Here is a 19,952-nt window from a genome sequence, read left to right on the forward strand (position 1 = left end):
GTTTTAACACGAACACGACACTCTGCCTAATGGCAGTTCATAGCAAAAAAAACGGGGCATAAAAATCATACATAATGCTAATTTTCCAAGCACTGATACAGCGGTGACTTTGATTTATGCAGTACAAATAAGCGTTGGTAAATATGCCATAAATTACGTATACGCAACGTAATGGCTGAAGAAATGTAAATCATTTGTAAAATACTTTAGACACAAGTGAGGCGTGTCTTCTTCGACCCACTCGGCTTTGAACAAAAGTCACTTGAATGCCTGGCTGAGTGGTTACAGATAGAAAAGCATTAACATAAATTACCTTGCACAAAGATCCAACGATGCTGATGCCAACTTCCATGCACCGACCTCCAACCTCCAACCTCAATGTGCAGCAGCAGCAGCAACAATCACACACAGATGCACACACACACACAGTGCACAAATGCAGGCCAAGATAGGACAAATACAAAGTCATAGCAATGAAGTGGTTAAGTGGCCAACTTACACACAGACAAACAGACAGTCAGGACATACACACACACACACACACACACACACACACACACACACACACACACACACACACACACACACACACACACACACACACACAGATAAATAGACAGTCACATGGCTGCTGAAGGAGTCGAGGAGCGGCAAACCATTACAGTATATTTCCACTCAGCAGCCAGTTGAATCCTCACGCGGTTCTTCTTATGCATCCAAGGGAGCTGTTGGACCCTTTGTGGCGGCTGCAGTTGCTCCGCCACTTCCACTTGCTCCGCCGGCGCCACCGCTTGCAGAGGAGGTACGTGAGACGCTGGCATGTCCCATGACCAGGCGCGGTGTTGTTGTTGGCGTTGTAGGCTGCAACAGCGGCGAGTCGAGGCTACCATTGCCACTGGCAGTTGCAACACTGGTGGCACGTGTCAGGAACCAGCAGTCCATGGGCGTTGGCTTGCCTTTCATAATGACTGGGCCGCGGTACTCCAAATGAAATGAATCGTCCTGGTTGATCTCTTGGCACAGCAGGCTGTAAAAATGCACAAGCAAAGAGCGGATTGTATGGCATTAGTCTACTTATTCTTGGATATGATTTAAGACTGTTGCGTGCTCCACTGTCGCAAAGTGCACACAGCACAGCCAGTGAATTATGTGGCATTCTTATTGGTAATGCAGTGTCGCATGGAGAGAGGTGAAAGTCTCTCTACTGAGCTCAAATTGACAGCAAGCAGTGAAATGATATACGCAGCCATTTTTCTGAACAAAGTGCACTTGATTAAAACTTAATCGCTGGTATAAAGTTTTCATTTGATAAACTTTTTGGTTTACCGATAACGCATTTAAACTTTATCTAATTAATTTTCAAACTAAATTTATGAGAATAATACGAATGAATTATACATAAAAATTCTTATTTGCCGCTTTTGACTTTTGACACATTGTTAAATATGCAATCTTTTCGATGAAACTACTATTTTACAATAACATTGTTGAATTTTGTTGTCATCCAAATTGAGTCGAAAAAAAGTCTTCAAATACATTGTAATAAAAAATGTTATTGTATCATTTTTTCAACCCGTTCGAAATTGCATTTTTTTGCTGACAATTTTGCTATTTGTACTTATTTCCTGTCATAAAATTAAGCAAATTTCTGTATTGTGTGTTTTGCAATCAAAAGTTTCACACATTGCGCCTTTTATGTTTTATTTTTTTTTGTGTGTTTTGCTGAGCATAATATTAAATTTGTCTGGCTGGGATTTCGTTGCGCTTGTTGCGGTCGCATTTCCGTTTCCGTTTCGTGCAGCCACAACATTTTATGTAAATACGCCATTAAATGTGCAAGTGTGTGAGTGTGTGTGTAGCATACTCGTATACTATTATGGCAGCTTGTAGTGATTGCATATACATTTAACTCAATTTATTCGCAGTATTTCCCAGAACTCGGCCCGAATATTGGCCACAATTCTGATGCCATTGGGCGCGTTTTTAATTAGCATTGCGTTGGCCAATGGAAATGTGTATCTGATGTGTGTTGTGTGGATGTGAAATGGGTAATTTGCATATGCATATATCTCACAAACTTAATAAAGTGTGCTTTCCCCTAGCCTTAAACAACCATTAATTCTCGCTCTCTCTCTCTCTCTCTCTCTCTCTCTCTCTCTCGGTCTTCTCGCATTTCCATTGTTTGTTCAACTGATTAAAGAGTTGCAGCCAACCGTAAAGTGACAATCAAGATATCGTGTCAGGTTAATGTGTTTAATTAATGTCTTCATTCCCCTGGCTCAGGAGTTACTCAATGCGTAATTGCCAAGGCAAATATTTAAGACATTGTGTAAATATTAAGCATGGCGCATGAATATTTAAGCGCCCAATTAATATGCAAATCAATAAAAAACAATACTCAGCCAACAAGTAAACAATGGAAGGTGCTTTAAATTTCATACAATTGAAATAAGCTTAATTTAATGCAATAAATTTCACACGGATTGCTGAGCAATTAAATCTTTCCATTATTCGTGAATTGTAAGCGAGTGCGCTGCAGTAACGCGATATGAAATTGTTCTCAATAATATTAAATATTATTGAAGCATCAGAAATGTCTCTTTGCTGTATTAATTACATCTCTGAATTATTATGCACTCTCTCTCTCTGCAGTGCATAATTAAACAAAAGTCAGCGATATTAAATATTAAATAAAGTAATGATCCTTATTTATAGGCAACTGACAATGCAAATGCTTTGAGAATTTAATACTCTTTAATTTTTGATAATATCGAGAAAATATCGCAGAGCTACCTCTAAAGGTTTTGTAATAATCTAAATTCCTAAATTATAACTTTGTGCCGACAGGAAATGTATGTAACAGGTAGAAGGAGGCATCTCCGACCCTATAAAGTGTATATATTTTTGATCAGCGTCAACAGCCGAGACGATCTAGCCATGTCCGTCTGTGTGTCTGTGTGTCTGTCCTTCCGTCCGTATGAAACACTGGATCTCTGAGACTATAAGAGATAGAGCTCTAATTTTTTTTCGACAGCATTTGTTATGTTTGCACGCAGATCAAGTTTGTTTTAAATTTTTGCCACGCCCCCTTCCGCCCCCGCAAATCAAAAAAACGAATAACAAGCGTAATTATAAAGCTAGAGTTACGAATTTTGGTATATACAATAACAACTAGTATACAACTGTAATAGTAGTTATGATTCCTGAAATACTTTTGTATGGGCAAAAACGTCTACTTACTAGGGGTTTTAGTTGCTTTGGCTGACAATCTGGTATATTGTGCCGTCTACGGTATATTTTGAATGCGGTACTATATCGATATACCACATATACCATTTGGTGTATTTTTAGCATTTTTGCAGTATATTTGGTATATTTTGAGAATAATACCGCAAAATATGTTGCTTTTATTCAAAATGGGTAGCGGGTATCTCACAGTCGAGTACACTCGACTGTAGCTTTCTTAATTGTTTTAACATTATTTTAGGTTGGGAATCAAATTGTATTATTTCAACAAACATTTTAATTTAATTATCTATTTCCTACAGCCATATATTCGATTAAGTAAATTTGCTGAAGCTAATATGGCAATGAGTAAATATCAAATGAGCCCCAGAATGAGCGAGAGTGGTTGGAAGAGATGGGAGAGAAATTCGCTGGAAGAAACATATACACAGAGAGCAAGAGAGTGAGAGAATAAGGGAGAGACGAGTGTCAGGTAAACAGCTGAGCGATTTGTATGAACATTTTTGGCTCCGTTTTGTTGTGGCTTCTCAGTTGGCAGACGGCGGTTGAACAGCGTGAATTTCTGAACTTAAATGCGTGGGTGGAAATTGCGATATAATGGAACGCATTATGCATAAATAAAGTGTGATAAGTACAGGCAAGTTCAATTAAAATAAACGCATGATATTGTAAATGCAAAATAGATGCCTCTGGGTGGTCAACAATTCAACCGGCCAGACACCTGTTTGATGGGAAAAATATAGAGAAAAACAAATAATAAATGAAAATATCACGCACTATAATAGAAAACACGACACTTGCAGTTGTAAATTGATGTTGGCACTTGTAAATTGATTTAGTTGAATTGAATTTGCAGTAAATGAATTAATCAAAGGCAAATACTGCGCAATGTTTGTTTACAATATTCCATTGGCTGTGTTTTGTTATTGTTACTCGTCGCTCGTCATATCATTGCCAGCATGAAAAAATCAATAAAGAGCGTGCAGAGAAAGAGCAAACACAAAATAACATATTTCGAACGCTCTTTCTCTCTTCGCCGCTCTCTCTTGCTTCCTGCTGTGGTTCACCCTCAAAAACACACAGAAGTTTTCTACGTTGATGGTCAAAAATTCATTGACTTCCATGCGCGCAACTTTGTTTAACGTTCGAGTTCGAGTCCGAGTTCGAGTTGTGTGTGATATTTAGTTTTGATTTTGGTTGCATTATTATAATTATTGCAAATTGAGTTGTTTGAAATGTTTTTGCAGCTGTTCGAGGAATTGCAGCGGCTGGTAAGTCAATTAAAACGGCAATTGGCTTCACTGCTGTGGCTGTCATTGCCACGACACTTTTACGGCTTCCGGCCATTGGACGGCACACGCGGCGCCATCAGCCGTGCCAGCCATCAGCGCTGTGGTCGCGCACCGCGTCGCCAATTGGTCATGGACTACATATTCGAGTGCTTCTTCAATGACACCTTCGAGCACATCACGCGCAACGGGCTGCAGGATCGGCAATCGCGCCGCGACATTCTCGATCACCTCAGCGCCATCATCAAGGGATGCAGCGAGGGGCAGAATGTGCACACCGAGGAGGTAGCCAGCTTGGCTGTGGTCGCCGCTATGCGATATCATCAGCTGGCCAAGGATGGCAATGGGAAGGTATAATGAAATACACTAATTTCTATGTGTGATTAATATGCATTTTTATGGCACACATAATCCTGTCGAAATGAGAACGCCTAGCAAATTTAATTTGAAATGTGCTTGATGCAAAAACTTTTCTATCTCTCGCCCGCACACATATGTGAACATACCACAGGTCTGCCTCATGGGGAAGTATCACAACATTTTGTATATTGCTTTGCGCACCTGTTGGGATTGGGGCGTGCGCGACTCTGAGGTGGTCGTTCAACTGTTGGGTAAGTCAAAGGCAAAAGGCACAGAAACTTAATAATTTAATACCCATACATGCACGTACATATTGCTGCACGTATCTGCGAGAGAGAGAGTGTGTGTAAGTGTGTGTGTGTGAGACGTGTGCTTTGGGGCATGGCCTTTTGTTTTGCATATTTTAATGAATTTTATGACATCGCATCAGATTATAACGCCCGTAAGCAGGCGGGATTCAAGATCTCATTTAATCACGTGTTTCTGCTAATTGCCAGCTGAAATTGCGTTAAAGGTACGAGGAAAGTGTTGCTAATGCCGTGTTGCTGTTTGCCTCTCTGCTGCTTCTGCTGCTGAAAGTGTAGTTCTCCCATGTTGCATCGTAAAACGTGAAACTTGTAAAGTGCCTTAAAGTGTTGCATGTTATTTGGGCCATGCCTCAGAGCTCTCTCTCGCTCTCACTCTCACGTTTGGCTGCCTGTGCGTGTTGCCTCTAATTAAAACGCTGCGTAAATTTGCCAGCCTGAAGACCAAGTTAATGGTATGCCAAGGCTCAACGTGCATCTGTAGTGTGTGTGTGTGTGTGTGTGTGTACTTTCTCACTTTTTGCCTGGTGTGCGTGGCATGCGATGAAAATTTCGTTTTTTTGATCGCGCGATTTTCAGCACTACACAGCCATATCTCCGGCCTCACTCCACTCTCTCGCTCTCTGCAGTTATGATTGCCAACAGCTATGCACAGTCCTGCTTCTTGCTTTTACAAACAATTTCTGGCTGCTGACATTTTGGAAGCTTCCGTTTCCCGTTTTGCCACAGCGACTCCATTTTGTGGCCGTAACCTAACGCGCTGCAGGCATCCACTTTTTAACATGTATGCGAGCTGCCAAAAAAAGCAACTGCGAAAGCGTTCTGGCAACAAGTGCAGCTTCCTAATTGGCTCGCTTTTTAAGTTTTTGGGAATGTACAATATCGTATTTTAACAGCTTGACTTCTGCTCTATTCTATTTGTTGCTTCACAGTTGCGATTTACCAGTGCGAAAAGACGTTCGAGCGCATCTTTCTGGGTGCGCTGTTTGGTCCACATGCGCCACACTTTATAGCTGGCTGGCGCAGCGATTTTCGGGATCAGGTAAGCCAACATTGCCATTGTCTTGCATAACGATGAAGTAAGAGACGCTTTCTCTCTTATGCAGCACGAGAATGTGCGGGCCATGGTCTACTTTCTGAAGCATGCAACACGCGAACAACTCATGTTGCCCGTGTGGATACCACGCTTCGAGCAGGAACGCCAACTAAGGTGAGTTGACAGCATGCCGAATTTATGGTTGCCATTTGCGTGCCGAAAATTTGCAAACACATTTTCGGCTAGAAAAGTTCTCCTAGACAACTTGACTTTCTCCTCACACACACCCACACACCATACATAACCACACACTCACACACACACACAGTTGACAATAGCAAAAACATTTTGTTGCTTGTTTGTTGCTCTCGTTTGCTCGTATGTTATTTCTGGTTTTTTGATTGCCTGCGGCTACAAAAAGTTGTGTCATATTCTAATTGGAAAGCCAACAGAAAACCCCTTTTTACTTTTAGCAGCTATTTTTGGGAAAAATATCATAAAAAATATATATGCGAAAATGTTACTTAGACTTTAGTTTAATGGACACTCTTTGCGTTCTTAATTAAATTGCGACAGCAATCAATTACAATTTTCGCTTGATGACCTTGAACATTTTAATAAATAAGTGTGCATATAGTAGTTGAAATTCAAAGAATGTAGCAGGATCTTGATGAGAGAAAGCGGGAGAGAAAAGGAAATTGCAAATAAAAGGATTTTAATTAAATTAATACATATGGCATTGTTTGTTCGCTGTGCCTGTTTGTCAGACATAATTGAGTAAAGGATAGCGACACTTTACAAGCCCATATACACACACACACGCACACAGACACATACAGAACGGCATTCATTTAAACAATGGCCGCTGTGGCTTTCAATCTCAGCTGCTTGTTCCTTGGGCTGCTGTTGGTGTCATGTATAATTAAGATTTTCACTTCTAACACGAGCTCAGCTCGTTGGCTGTCTCATTTTTTAGCAGCCGAGAGATTTATGAACGTGTATCTGTGTGTGTGCTGGTGTGTGTGTGTGTGTGTGTTTCACAATGTCCCACAGTCTGTTTGAGTGTGTTGCGATAAGCTGAAAACCAACAGCCAGCGATGTAAACCTTTGTTATTTTGGCTTTGTTTGCCAGCACTCCGGAGGATTAAAGTCAAAAATGCGTGTAATAAGCGCACAAAGCTGCTGCCAGGCTAACACTCAAGCGTTGATACATGCTTACCCCCATAACACACACACACACACACATACACATGCGCGTGTAAGTAGTATAAAAGAAGCTCACTGACAAACATTAAGAGTACATTTATGACGCCCGCTCTCGCTTGAATCTCCAGCCAAGGCAACACAAATGAATAAGCATTAATAGATGTGCGTGTGTGTGTGCGTGTGTGTGCGGAAGAAAGTAAAAAAGTATGCAATGTGATAATAAACACAAATCAACGCCACAAGCTCCCAAGGAGACTCCATCTTTGTACATACCAAATCTATCAGAGAAGAAGTGCAAAACAACAAAAAAGGAGTGCGACATTTATTCATAGAGAGCTTGAGCTGAGCTTATAAACTGAGCTGAGATTTTTCAATTAAATTTGCAGGTGATTTGTGCATGTTAAATACATTTGAGAGTTGCCAACAGACAACTAATGAAATGTTATGGAAAATTGTCGAGAATTTACAATGGGCTTTAGCAACAGTCATTTTACAAATAGCTGAGACTTTGCAATTGTCAGTTGCCTAATAAATTCTAAATTAATTTGTCAAGACTTGAAAATGCGCTTATCGTCTGCCCAGCAGAGCTATTCTCTATGTGTGTGTGTGTGTGACAGCAAATCACCTGACAAGGAGCATGCGTTGATGTGTCGCTTTATTGTGGTTTTTAGGCTTTTATTTGCCTACTTTTATGCGTAGACATAAAAGCCAACAGAGGCACAAACAATGACACACTCCATTTCCATATGTGGGCGTGTGTGGTTGTTTGTGTGTGTGTGTTTGTGACTATGGCTCGAACGTGCCGCAAAGCGCTTCAAGTGCATACTATGTACATGCTACATGCTAATGCCTCAATGGAGGTAACCGCCTAGCCACTCGGCGTATACGCAATATTGAAGCACTCTATCCCACAGGCTGGATGGAGCTTATGGATGGCATATGGAAAACTTACAAAAACCAACCAACTAAACCAAGCAGCTGTGGCAACAGATAGCAAAAGGCAAAAAGCATAAAGCAACAAGCAGAAAGCTGAAAGCTGAGAGCAGAAAAAAGAGCAACAAGCCGACAGTTTAATTTGATTTTGGCACTATTCCCTGCTCCAGATTACAATGACTTGCCAGCAACAACTCGTTCACTCGTTCGTTGCCTAAGTTAAGCTAATGTAGCCTTGCCATTTGGTCGCCTTTTAAGGACAGCTTTGTGGGCGTCCATTAAAGCACCAACAGCAACAACAAAGTGTGGCCTAAAAGCTGCAAACCATTTACGCACTTACACGCTGCCAACTTTTCACATTTGGCAACATGTTTAACCCACTTAGTTGCTCATAACTGACTGCACAAATTTATTCATCTCATTATCTGCTTGTTTTTTTTTGTTTTCACTCTTGCAGATTCATTGATGTGCCAATCGAGTCCTGCGGCTGCTCGTCACCTTTACGCATTGCACTGCAAGCGAATGCGCCAGAATTGCTGCTAATATTGCTCAGGTAAGAGCTTCCGTTTAGTATAAGGTTACAGCGATGAGGAAGAGGCAGAGACAGGACGGAGACGGAGGCTGCGTTGGGCAACGAGCCACTTCAATTAGTGCAGAAAACTATGTTAAGCGAGCGGCACTTGGCGGTGGCGACATCGTAATGTATGCAGCATAAAACTCTGCGCATCGCTTAGCATAATCAAGAGGTCCGACTGACAATGCCACGACCCCGCGCACAGCCCCCGCCCTCTAACACCTCCCTTTGCGGCTGCTCGCGCTCTATCTTGTCTGCCTCTTGAGCGACGCAAATATTAACATTAAATATGAAAGTCGCTGCCAAAGCGAATTTGCATGACAAGGCGACGTCTCCACTGTGTCTCATGGTCGCCAAGCAGCTTGACACAACTTATGAGTGTGCACTCAACAGCAACAACTACAACTGCAACGGCAACAGCAACAGCAACAGCAGCAACAGCAAAATGCTGAAACCAAAGCAACAACTAAAATTCATAAAATTTATATGTAAACGCTTGCAGTTTCGAATAGTTCTCAACCACTCAGTCACCGTCCTTGGCTCTGCGAAGCTGCAACTGCAACTGCGAGTGCCACTGCCACTGCCACAGTCGCCTCTGGCTCTCCATTGGCGTTCTGTGCTGGCTTTTCTCTGCGGTCGGCAATTTATTGTTTTATAACTTGATATTGCCCCGATGTGCTTTTCCTATATTTTTGTGTTCTTGTGGTTTTGCGCCCAGCCCATCCCCGCCCCGCCCCGCCCCGCCACACTGGCCACGCCTCATTGCTTGCACAGCTTTTTGGCAAAGCGCTAGGGCGCTTTCAATTTTTGATGCAGCGCCAGAAAGTATACTTTTGCATAAAATGCGAATATTGATTGTGAGCCAAAAAAATGGCGATTCCAATCAAATCAGAACAACGAACGAAATATGGAAAACCAAAATTCAATGCCATGCTCAAGAAGGCGAATCGTAAATGCTCTAATATCGATGCCATAAAATGTTGCAAAATGTGTGTATTAACCATAAAGATAATGGAAATTTTGAAGTAATACAACAACATAGTCTCAGCTGAATAGTTTTTATAGCGCTATTTTAGACCGCGTCGTGTTTCAGTCGAGTACCTTGAAGCGTCGTTTGTTGCCTTGATTGGTAATAGACGCGATCAATAGGTGGGAAAAAGAGAGAAAAACAAGGAATTAAGTGGGTGGGCGGAGAAAACTCTCATTGGGCCGCCTGTTGTCAGTGTTGCCATTGTTGCTTTTGCATTGACGCCTTGTTGCCTGATTGCCGATTGATTTCTGCTGCCGCTTTTGCTGTTGCTACTGCTGATGTGGCCATAAATTGTCGATATTGTTTACGCTTTTGATTTGAGTTTGGCTTTTCGCTTTGCTGCATTTTTTCATTTAAAATTGGCCATAAAATATGCAAATTGTGTGGCTTTTTATTTTTCTGTTCTACTCGCGTATAATTTCTGTAGCGCATCCGGGTTAATTTTGCACGCCACAGGCAATTCTTGAATATATTTCTAAATTATGCAATATCAAACACACACAAAGTCGTATGTAAATTTCTTAGATGGCAACTTACACGCTTGCTTTGCCGAGTGCCAAATGCAAATGGAACGCGATATGCAAAGCGATTGAAACATGTACAATATATATGTACATATATATTTTGACAAACATTTTCAATTTCAAATGTGACAACGCTCATGCCATTTGCCAGTTACTGTCAACTGGCATCATACACAATTTGCACTTCATTTGCAAAATTCTACATAGCACATAGAGCATACAGACACACATACGCAACGTTGGCCAGCTTATGTGTGGGCGAGTGCCTGGGTATTTGTGGGCGTGTCATGTGTGCTTATGACAGGACGTCGTCGTTGTCGACTACCGCGACCCGTGTTCTGTTCATTATTTCATTTGCACATTGTGTTTATCAGCGCCTCAAACATTTATTACCCCTCACCTGACGTTGCTGCTGTCCAGACCACTTTGCAGTCGCCAACGCAGTTCTAGACCCCCCAAAAATGAACCCATTCAACCCCATTCCTACCCAACTCACTTGGGCGCAGCCTCAGCAATGTCGTCTACAAATTACTGTTAACAACCGCAGAACATTTGCCCAGCTCTCTCTTTGCTCTCCCCGTCTCTGACCGCAAGCTAACCAACTACGTGCTCCAGCAGCAACAGCAGCTGGTTGCTGGCAACTGGCAGCTGGTTGCTTGTAACTGGCGAATGGCGAATGGCAACTGGCAGGTCGTTGCACGTAGCCAACAGTTAGCCGCATTCGTGACCGCTTATCATTGCAGATATGGTGCCGCACCACAACCGCCCGATGGAGGCACCTCCGTGATTATTGCACTGCTCGACAAACTCATCGAGAATGGACGCAATTATAGCTATGAACTGGTGCTTTGCCTCAAGATACTGCTGCGAAATGTGGCCATGATTGAGATGCCATTCAAGGTGAGTTCGCCAAAGACAAAGCAAAGCAGAGCCTTAAGCAAACGAGTTGAACTTAACTGAAACGCATATGCGGGATATCATCATCATCATCAGCATCAAATGTCAGAGTCTTTATTAACTTTCTCTTTCTGTTTGCAGCCAATTGTGTATGCATCACGACGTGAAATGTTTTTCGAGCGGTACGGACGTCTCTTAATGGACAAAATTATTGGCAAGGAACAGGTCTATGGCGTGCCCACCTTGCGTCATTTGTGCCGGTAATTATCAACTCCTGAGCTGCTGAACTTTTGCCATGGGCTCAAAGGCAATTGCCGGCTGTCCACTTGTCTTTGATGTCGACAAAGCGAGAGACGATGGGGTCTATGGAAAGTTGATAGGCTGATAGGAGACGAATGGAAGGAGGATGATGGCTGAAGCTTACTGTCATCGTATGACAGCTAAAGCACATGGCTGCTGACGTTGCCAACAAGTTTAACTTTTTTTATTCAATTACTTTGGCTAAGATTGCTGCAGGTTCGCAACGCTTGCTTGACTTTCTACGGGTCTCTCTCTCTCTCTCTCTCTCTTTCTCTCAGTTTACTGATAAGCCTGCAAATTTAATAAGTATAAAAGTCGGAGCAACTCTCTGACTAGTTGACAAGACAGCCTAACTGTCTGGCTGTCTGGCTGTCTAACTGGCCGACAGTTTGTCGGCCTAAAAGTCTGATTGACAGACAGTTTGACAAACCATTTTGTTGACGCTTCTGTTTGGCAACTTGGAACTGACTTTAATTTTGGTCTTGGCTTTTTGTTTTGGCCATGGCCGCCAACACGCCGTTGCTTTTATTATTATGCGGCTTACTTTCTTTTGTGCCCTTTGTGCCACTGTCTAGGCTTTATCATAGCTGCCACGACTTTGTCACAGTTTAAGCAAATGTCTGGTATCAAATATCGGGGGAATAAACGCTCTAAGCGTACGAAGGGGAGGGGAGATTGTTGACTCCAACTCCACCACCACCAGCTGTTGTTGGCTTAATTTAATTGAATTTCTTACAAATTTGATTAGTGCTCGAATTAAATCGATAAGCTGTCAGGCTATTGACTAATTTGATAAGTTAGCAGAAAAACTTTCTCTGCGGTTGTCACCCTGGTCACTTCGATAGGGTTTCACTTGCGACACACTTGGAGTTGCCCCCTTTCCCCCTCACAAACTTGTTGTACTGCGAGTATTTGCTTCGTATGTTTGCCATTTGCCAACTCACGTTGCACATAAAATTCACAACGACTTTGTGCCGCACTCGCACACTTTAGATGTGTACCCATACCCTAGAGATTTAATCATACTTTAGTGTGTACTTGAGTTATGCAAAAATATAGAAAAATGGTTAGAGAAAGAGAAACTTATAGAAGCTCAAAATACTCTTATAGTCTTTCTCATAATATTTAAAAACACTTTTAGGGTATTTCCTAGTCAAGCATACTTCGCCACTTTCTTTCTATTTGCTCGTTTTCCAGCTTGTTTTTCTTGGGCCAATGTTAGTATAACCGCGTACTTGCATATCGTAGCGCAACTGGACATGTATATATATTGAGTATATAGTCTATATAAATACTTGTGTATACATGTGTGTGTGTGTGTGTGTGTGTGTATGTTGAGTCAACATGTTTGTGTGTAATTGCATTGATACCCACACGAAGGACCCGCAGCACAGTTTGCGATTGCCAATCAGATTTCGATTGCTGTTGCCGCTGCCTGGCATTTTATTTATGCATATTTGTTGTGGCAGCTTTCCCTTTTACATTTTTCGCAATTGCAAGTTGAATTTATTTTGCTTTCAGCCCTCAGTGTCCGTGATTTCAATTTGTGCTTATTAATGCCACTCATCGTGCTTCCTTCTGGTTGTTCTGGCAACTCGGGCGTATGCTTGACATTGCGTATACGCCAAGTGGCCGCACAAATAGGCAATGCTTGTGGTTTTTATGGCCGTGCGCTTAGTAGGCCGACGCATGGGGAGTTGCTTCATTGATTGCTGAACTGCCTGTGAGGGTCATAAAAAAGGCGGCGCGCACACACAAAAGCGCACTTCATTTGCCACCTCAATAATGTTGACACGACAAATTAACAAGTACATCAAAAAGTTGTCTCAAGTGCAAGTCGCCTCGTTGCGGCCAGCTTAAACGACAGATTAGCATTTTTTGTGAATGCTTTATAAACCCAATTTTCGCTGGGAAGCGTTCAAGTTTTGCACACCTCTTATGGAATTTTTGTTTTTTTTTTTTTTTTGTACAAAATGTTGTCTGCTTGTGCGCCACATATTCGGAAGTATTACAAAGTTTTCTGGCTATCTGAAGCGTTCGCTATGCTTTACAGAAGCTTGATTGCTTGCGAATCAAGTGGAAAAAGTAAGAGCACAATACAAGTACGAGTATAGGAAAAAAGGAGAGAAAGGAAAGAAAAGAAAATCAGCTCACAATTTCCGGCACTTGAACTTCTCTTCTTTGGTTTCTTTTCTGTTCGGTTCTGTTTTGCTCTGCCGTTTGCCTGTGTGGCGCAAAAAGCGTAACTTTTGAGTAAAAGTAAAGTTTATAGAAATTTTCTTACAACAAAAGTTTTAAGCACATGAACTTTGGCATGCTGCTGCTGCTGCCGCTGTTTCTTTCTTGTGTTTGTTCAATGTGAGCTTATTATGTGAAACTTAAATTAATTTATGAAATACGTTGTGAAGATTGACAGACAACTGGCTGCGAAATGCTAAACAGAATGTAGCAGCTAAGGCTAGGGACTTTTGGGGTGAAAGTTTGTCGCATGTAAAAGATTCAAAGCTGATATAAGTTTCTTTTTTATTTCTTATCTACATCGCACAGCTGTCGCATTCGTGACATACTGCGAGAGCATAATCAGCTACCGAATGGGATCGATACACTTAGATTACCCAAACGCCTGCAGCGCTATATTGACCTCACTGAAGAGCTTGAAGGACCCGAATTGCAGCATCAGCAAGAGCAGCAGCATCATCAGCAGCAGCAGCCGCAGTCATTAGAGAAACCCATGCAGAGGCTGACAAATGCGATGCAGAGACTCGAGACGATAAGCGGCGGTGGGAGCGAGAGCGAGAGTGAGAGCGAGGATGAGAGCGAGAATCATGTGCAGTTGCTGGAGGCGGTCACAGATGCTGAAAAGGCAGCTGTCGCAGCCTTTGTGGAAACCGGCAATGGCACCATAACCGAGGAAGCCAAACAGGCAGCTATAGCTGCGTATATGCTGGCCAATGAAACGTCGAACGATGACTACAATCCGCAGGAACATTCGAACCCCTTTGAACTTAGTTAGCTATTAAGTATTACACACTCACCGATAGGTCTCCTCGCTGATGTTGATGCGACCGGGCACACCGGTGGTCTCAGTGCGACTCGTTAGATTCACAGTGTTGCCAAAGAGGCAATAGCGTGGCACTCGATTGCCAATGACGCCGGTGACCACCTCGCCCGAGTGGATGCCGATGGTGATTTGCTGTGGGAATTGAATAAGATAAAAGTTATTTCTATATATAGTACTTATACTTCTACTTATTGCTAGGGCAAAACAATTTGTAATCGAATTTATTTACTGAATAAAATGTTCGTTAACCGGATTCCTTTCATTCACTGCAGCCAGCTAACATTGAGTCCAGCACTTCATTGTGCTAATAAACTTTTGCCTTTCGGCTAAGTAAACCCGGCAAGAGACTAAAGCCAAGTTGCAAAAACTAAAATCCAACCGAGTTACCAGAAACCGACGAAAAGTTGCCACAATTACTTTGAAAAAGTTGCAGTTGCTGCTGCTGCTGCTGCTGCTACTGCTGCGGTAGCCAAAACTTTTCTTTAATTAAATTTAAAACGAAATGAGCTGCGGCTGCGGCTTTAGGTTTTGATGGCGAATGTGACTGCAACTGCAACTGTGGCAAGAAATAAAAGGCAAAGGGCGACACAGAGCTAGCCAGCTGATGTGTGGCATTAACACGCATGTGAATAAGTGTGTCAAAGTAACAGAATAGTTTGAAATACTGCTTAACTTAGGAGAAAACCTTTAAAATTAAGGTCAATCGTAGACATTTTTAAACCTATCCATAAAGTTATATATTTATGATTATGATTATAATTTTGTATCTGCAGAAAATATAAAGATATCAGAGACTGTAAGGGATTGAAATATAATTTCAATTCAATTTCCGACAGAGTGAATTGAAAAAAATCTAAGCGTAATTTGTAAGCTACATTTTTGAGTCATATAATAATAACTACAGTATTTATGATTCCTTTTCATAGTTGCTTTGCCCAACATCTGGAATATTTTGCACTCTATGGTATAATTTGAGTGTAGTAGCATATTAATATACTAAATGTAACCTTTTTGTATATTTTTAGCTTTTTGTGATATATTCATTTGATATATTTTTAAAGAAATATTGCTCGTTTTTGATTTAAGTCACACTGGCTATCTCACGGGTATCTCATAGTCAAGCACACTCAACTGCAGCTTTCTTTCTAATTATTAATGCTTACAGGGTATTAAAACTCATTAATCTGCCCTGATTACACATCCTTGTTTTTAGTTTTGTCAATAAAATAGATGAGGTCAGCGAAAAGCGCAAAAGTAAATCACAAAATTAAAAGTGAATTCGCCACAGCTGCATTAAGTGATTTTTGAGTTTGTGGCCATCTGGTTGAATGCGAAAAGTGCGAGTAAGTAAATCAAATCAACGCCAAGTGAACATGTGGCCAGCAAATACAATTTTGGTAAGTGAAAATGAAACTGGCACAAGACTCATTCACTTCATGTTTTATCTCATGCTGCTGCACAATATTGCAAAAATTTAGTAGAAAGTGTTTGTGCATTAAATTGGAGTTGTTTATTGATTTTTTGAGGAAGACTTTCGATTATTTTATTTCTGCTTTCTAAGTGTAGTTTTATGTATTCCATTTAGTTGGAATTTTATTTTTGGACCAGCTTGACCAAAATTTTAGTCCATGGACTCAAGTTTGTGGAAAATATGCAAGCAAAGTTTTTGTGTGAACAATTTTGGCAATATTTATTGATCGTAGTAGTAAAAGTGGCCAAGAGTGGCTGAGAGATGAATGCGAGGAAGCGCAAAAAGTTTTTGCTTTCAAAATAACTATGCATAATTGGCAACTTGAAGTGGCAGTGAAAACTGTGAAATGGCAACTAGTTATTTTTGTGCTATACTTTTTGTAACCAGCAGCTAATGAAGCGCGAAATGGTTACGAAATATGTTCAGTTGTCTGTGTGGATTGTTAATTGCATTTCGACTGTCGAAGGAAGAGAGAGATGAGATATTTTCTATCGCTCGATGCACAGTTTTTGTCTTTTTTGGTCTCTTTTTGATAGTCGCTCGTGCACACCAGAAGGTTGCACATGCATCAAAGTTTACGTGCAACTGTTGGCCTGAACAGTTCAGTTCATCTCTCTGATGACAACGCGTATAACTCGGTTTTGCGCAGGGGGAAGGAGGAGGAACAGGTTCAGTAACCGTACGTGTTTCCGGCTACATTACCAAAAGCAATCAGTCAAATATGAAATACTGGCAGCCGCAGTAGTTGACTGCAGCGTTTGGTGGCACGCAGCGTTGGAGAGTGAGTTGGATGAATGGTTTAAGACACAGTTGCCTCTCAAGTAAGCCTGTGTGTGTGTGTGTGAGCAACGGTATTCGAGCAAAAACAACTTTGACAATAAAGCCAAGCGACATGAGCTGAGCATTCGAGGACGAGTTGTCATCTCTTTCTATATTGCTCTCCTGCTCTCTTTATATACATAGTTATGGCTTGTTGCACGTACACTACACACACACTCACACATACACAGACAAAGGACAAACACACATATATACAATGTGACTGACAAGCCACAAGCATTGTCCACATGAAGTACAACGATGCCGACGCCGGCGTCTGCGTCGACGTCGACGTCGCAGTTGCCAGTTGGCTGCTGTAATTGTGAAGGATGTCATCAAGTGGGCAACCCCCCATTATGTCTGTGTATGCGAATCAAGCATATGTACACACACATACATACACCAACAAATATTCGTATATATGTATCTGACGTATATTTTAAGCTCAGGCACTCAAAGGCAAAGTGTTTAAGCCCGAAGAAGAGAGCACAAAAAAAAACCGCAGCAGGCAGAATACAGAAGGCATCAAGCCGTAGCACGTCGGCTCAGCTGACGGTTGATGGTCAAGTGGCCAGGAAGCCAAGGTCCTCATTGAGACCACGACAGAGAAAAAGATGGGGAGACAGAGGCAGACAAAGAGGAAGAGATGGGGTGGAAGGACAGCATGTCATACAACTTGATGCTCGTCCTTTGATATCGTGTCAACAATTTCGAATTAATTTTCGCAATTTTCACAAATTTCCTCAAGTTTTCTAGCAACTTTGAAGTTAGTTTCAGTTGAGCACATCAACTTTTCCTTTTCGTCGTTACTTTTTTTGTGTGTGTGTGTGTTTGCGTTAATATTTTACGTGTTGCCAGTTAGTTGCCAGTTGCGAGTGGCAGTGGCATTGGCAGTTGCAAGTTAGCTACTGGCTGGCAATCCATGATTCAATGTTGTCTATGCCCCATTGATATTTACGCACCATTGAGCCGTTGTTGCCACTGCGCTGCTTAAATGCATTCAGCAACAAATTGCGCGAACTTGTTCAAGTTGCAGCTTCACACGAATGCGCACGGGAATGGGGACAACTTTCAAATGCATTCATTGCGCACAATTAGAAGGCGGAAAATGCGCGGAGGCAGGGTGTAGACTGCCACTTGCAATGCATGTCGCCGCCAACCTCTCTAGACTCCACTTGAAAACTTGTACATTAGTTGTGCATACAATTTGCAGCATTCATTTAATACAGTCATGGCAGGCCAAGTGTGCAACAGACAGGATAAATGGGCAACAAAAAATTCTGAACTGTGAGTGTGTGTGGCATAAACATTTTGCCCTAATTAAAAATGATAAAGTTTACCGAAGTAGTACAAAACTTACCACGGGATTGGAGCCCATTTTGACGTTCTTGGCCATATCCATCATGTCTAACGCCACTCTCGCCATGCATCTGGCATGGTCCTCACAGTGGTCGGGCAGCCCGGACACAGCCATATACTTATCGCCAACAGTTTCCACCTGCAGGCAATATTGAAAATAGAAATTTATGTCTATCCGGTCAACGGTTTGACAGCTGCCCCAAATATGGCTAAAAGGAGCTTGTAATTAAGTTTCTGGCAAACGTTGATGGCAACGTTTTGACAGGCATTTTCGGAGCAGCAGCCACCATTCAATGGATATTTATAATGTGTAATATAAATAGCATTGAGTTGAGTCATTTGTTCGCTCACCTTGTAAACGTTCAGGTTACGCTTGGAGTCGGTGAGGGCGTCGAAGACCGTGTAGAGCTCGTTAAGCATTTTAACAATTTTCATGGCGCCCTCGGGGTCCGTGTTGGCCGCACAATATTGCCCAAACCCAACAATGCCCGAGAACATAAGCGTTACGGAGTCGTAGCTGTCAAAACACACACACAAATGTATAATAAATAATTGTTGCAAATAGCAAATTGTTTGTATTTATGACCAAGTACAACTGGCTTACCGTTTGGGTGGAACTGGACGCTGATGTCGTAATTCATTTGCCACAGACTTGGGCAGCACTGAGTAAAGCAACCTGCCAAAGAAAGTAAACACAGAAGCAGAAGAAGAAGATAGATAGATGGTGAATGGCAGCGGAAACAGCAGAAATGAATGACAAACAAATGCAAAGAAAATGTTGAAGTAATTTTAATTTCGCGCCTGAAAGCATGCAATGATTTTTGCTGCTCTTCGTTTCGCTTTCAGAGTCTGAACCGAGACAGAACTGATGCTTAATGTGTTTCTATTTTCGTATTGCTTTGCATCATTTTTCTTACCTGTCTGTTTTCTGCTTCTCACTCTCCAGATCGCGAAACGTTTGCTGCAGCTTATCCGTCAGCATTTCCAGATTCTTGGTCAACTTGTATTCTGCCTCGAATTTCTCAGACAGCAGCACCAAATCTCTGGCCGCATCGTGCAGCGGCACATCGGAGATGTAAAGTCCCTTTCTATGTTGGGTGGAATCAAAACAAAACAATACCGAAAAGTAAGAGAAATGACACGCATTTCGTTTTACTTAAGTCTATTTAAATTTGCTTGGCTTCTGAACCAGCGAAATAGCAAATAAAATAAAATATGTACAAGAGCCAGACGCCCCCAAAAGGAAAAAAACGAAGAAAAATACAACAACGACAGACTGAGGACTCTGTACGTGGGCGATATGTCTGGCAGGTCTAGGTTTCTGGGTTTCTGGCCAGGTGTGGCGCAAAAACATTTTTACTGTCACCAATAAATTTCGCTAGGTATTTGCAATTTCTTTCAATTTATATGCAGAAATAATAAACAGCAGCCCATAAACAGTCAACAGCAGCTTCTCTATAAATCCACGATTAAATAAACAACAGTAAATTTTAAAGCCGCTTCAACTACTATTTGATACAGCTTAAATCATACTTATAATAT

General features: G+C 41.7%; 2 protein-coding genes and 1 long non-coding RNA gene across 5 annotated transcripts in view; 2 read left to right on the forward strand and 1 right to left on the reverse strand.

Annotated features, from left to right (window-relative positions):
* Nucleotides 1–319: 319 nt before the first annotated feature.
* LOC117573890 (guanylate cyclase soluble subunit beta-1) overlaps nucleotides 320–19,952 on the reverse strand; it is a 39,647-nt gene continuing 20,014 nt past the window's right edge. For both annotated transcript variants that reach the window (XM_052006645.1, XM_034257389.2), the window contains 6 exons: nucleotides 19,328–19,498; nucleotides 19,015–19,086; nucleotides 18,762–18,927; nucleotides 18,412–18,549; nucleotides 14,736–14,893; nucleotides 320–1,027 (listed from right to left, as the gene is read on the reverse strand). In XM_052006645.1, coding sequence (XP_051862605.1) covers nucleotides 709–1,027; nucleotides 14,736–14,893; nucleotides 18,412–18,549; nucleotides 18,762–18,927; nucleotides 19,015–19,086; nucleotides 19,328–19,498 — 1,024 coding nt within the window. In that variant the 3' untranslated portion in view covers nucleotides 320–708. The remainder of the gene's footprint in view (nucleotides 1,028–14,735; nucleotides 14,894–18,411; nucleotides 18,550–18,761; nucleotides 18,928–19,014; nucleotides 19,087–19,327; nucleotides 19,499–19,952) is intronic.
* On the forward strand, nucleotides 4,482–14,885 carry LOC117573891 (uncharacterized). The gene is made up of 8 exons (XM_034257392.2): nucleotides 4,482–4,886; nucleotides 5,047–5,146; nucleotides 6,133–6,242; nucleotides 6,307–6,410; nucleotides 8,833–8,928; nucleotides 11,247–11,403; nucleotides 11,542–11,660; nucleotides 14,248–14,885. Exons 1-8 carry the CDS (start codon nucleotides 4,482–4,484, stop codon nucleotides 14,711–14,713), a joined length of 1,557 nt encoding a protein of 518 aa, XP_034113283.1. The 3' UTR covers nucleotides 14,714–14,885.
* LOC117573893 (uncharacterized) lies at nucleotides 19,083–19,795 on the forward strand. 2 transcript variants are annotated; one of them, XR_004572727.2, is made up of 3 exons: nucleotides 19,083–19,193; nucleotides 19,357–19,536; nucleotides 19,603–19,795. It is a non-coding gene; the product is annotated as an uncharacterized LOC117573893 (long non-coding RNA). The 2 variants fall into 2 exon arrangements; XR_007955269.1 differs by having other exon boundaries at nucleotides 19,357–19,795.

Source organism: Drosophila albomicans, chromosome 2R, assembly GCF_009650485.2.
Source record: "Drosophila albomicans strain 15112-1751.03 chromosome 2R, ASM965048v2, whole genome shotgun sequence".
NCBI lineage: Eukaryota > Metazoa > Arthropoda > Insecta > Diptera > Drosophilidae > Drosophila > Drosophila albomicans.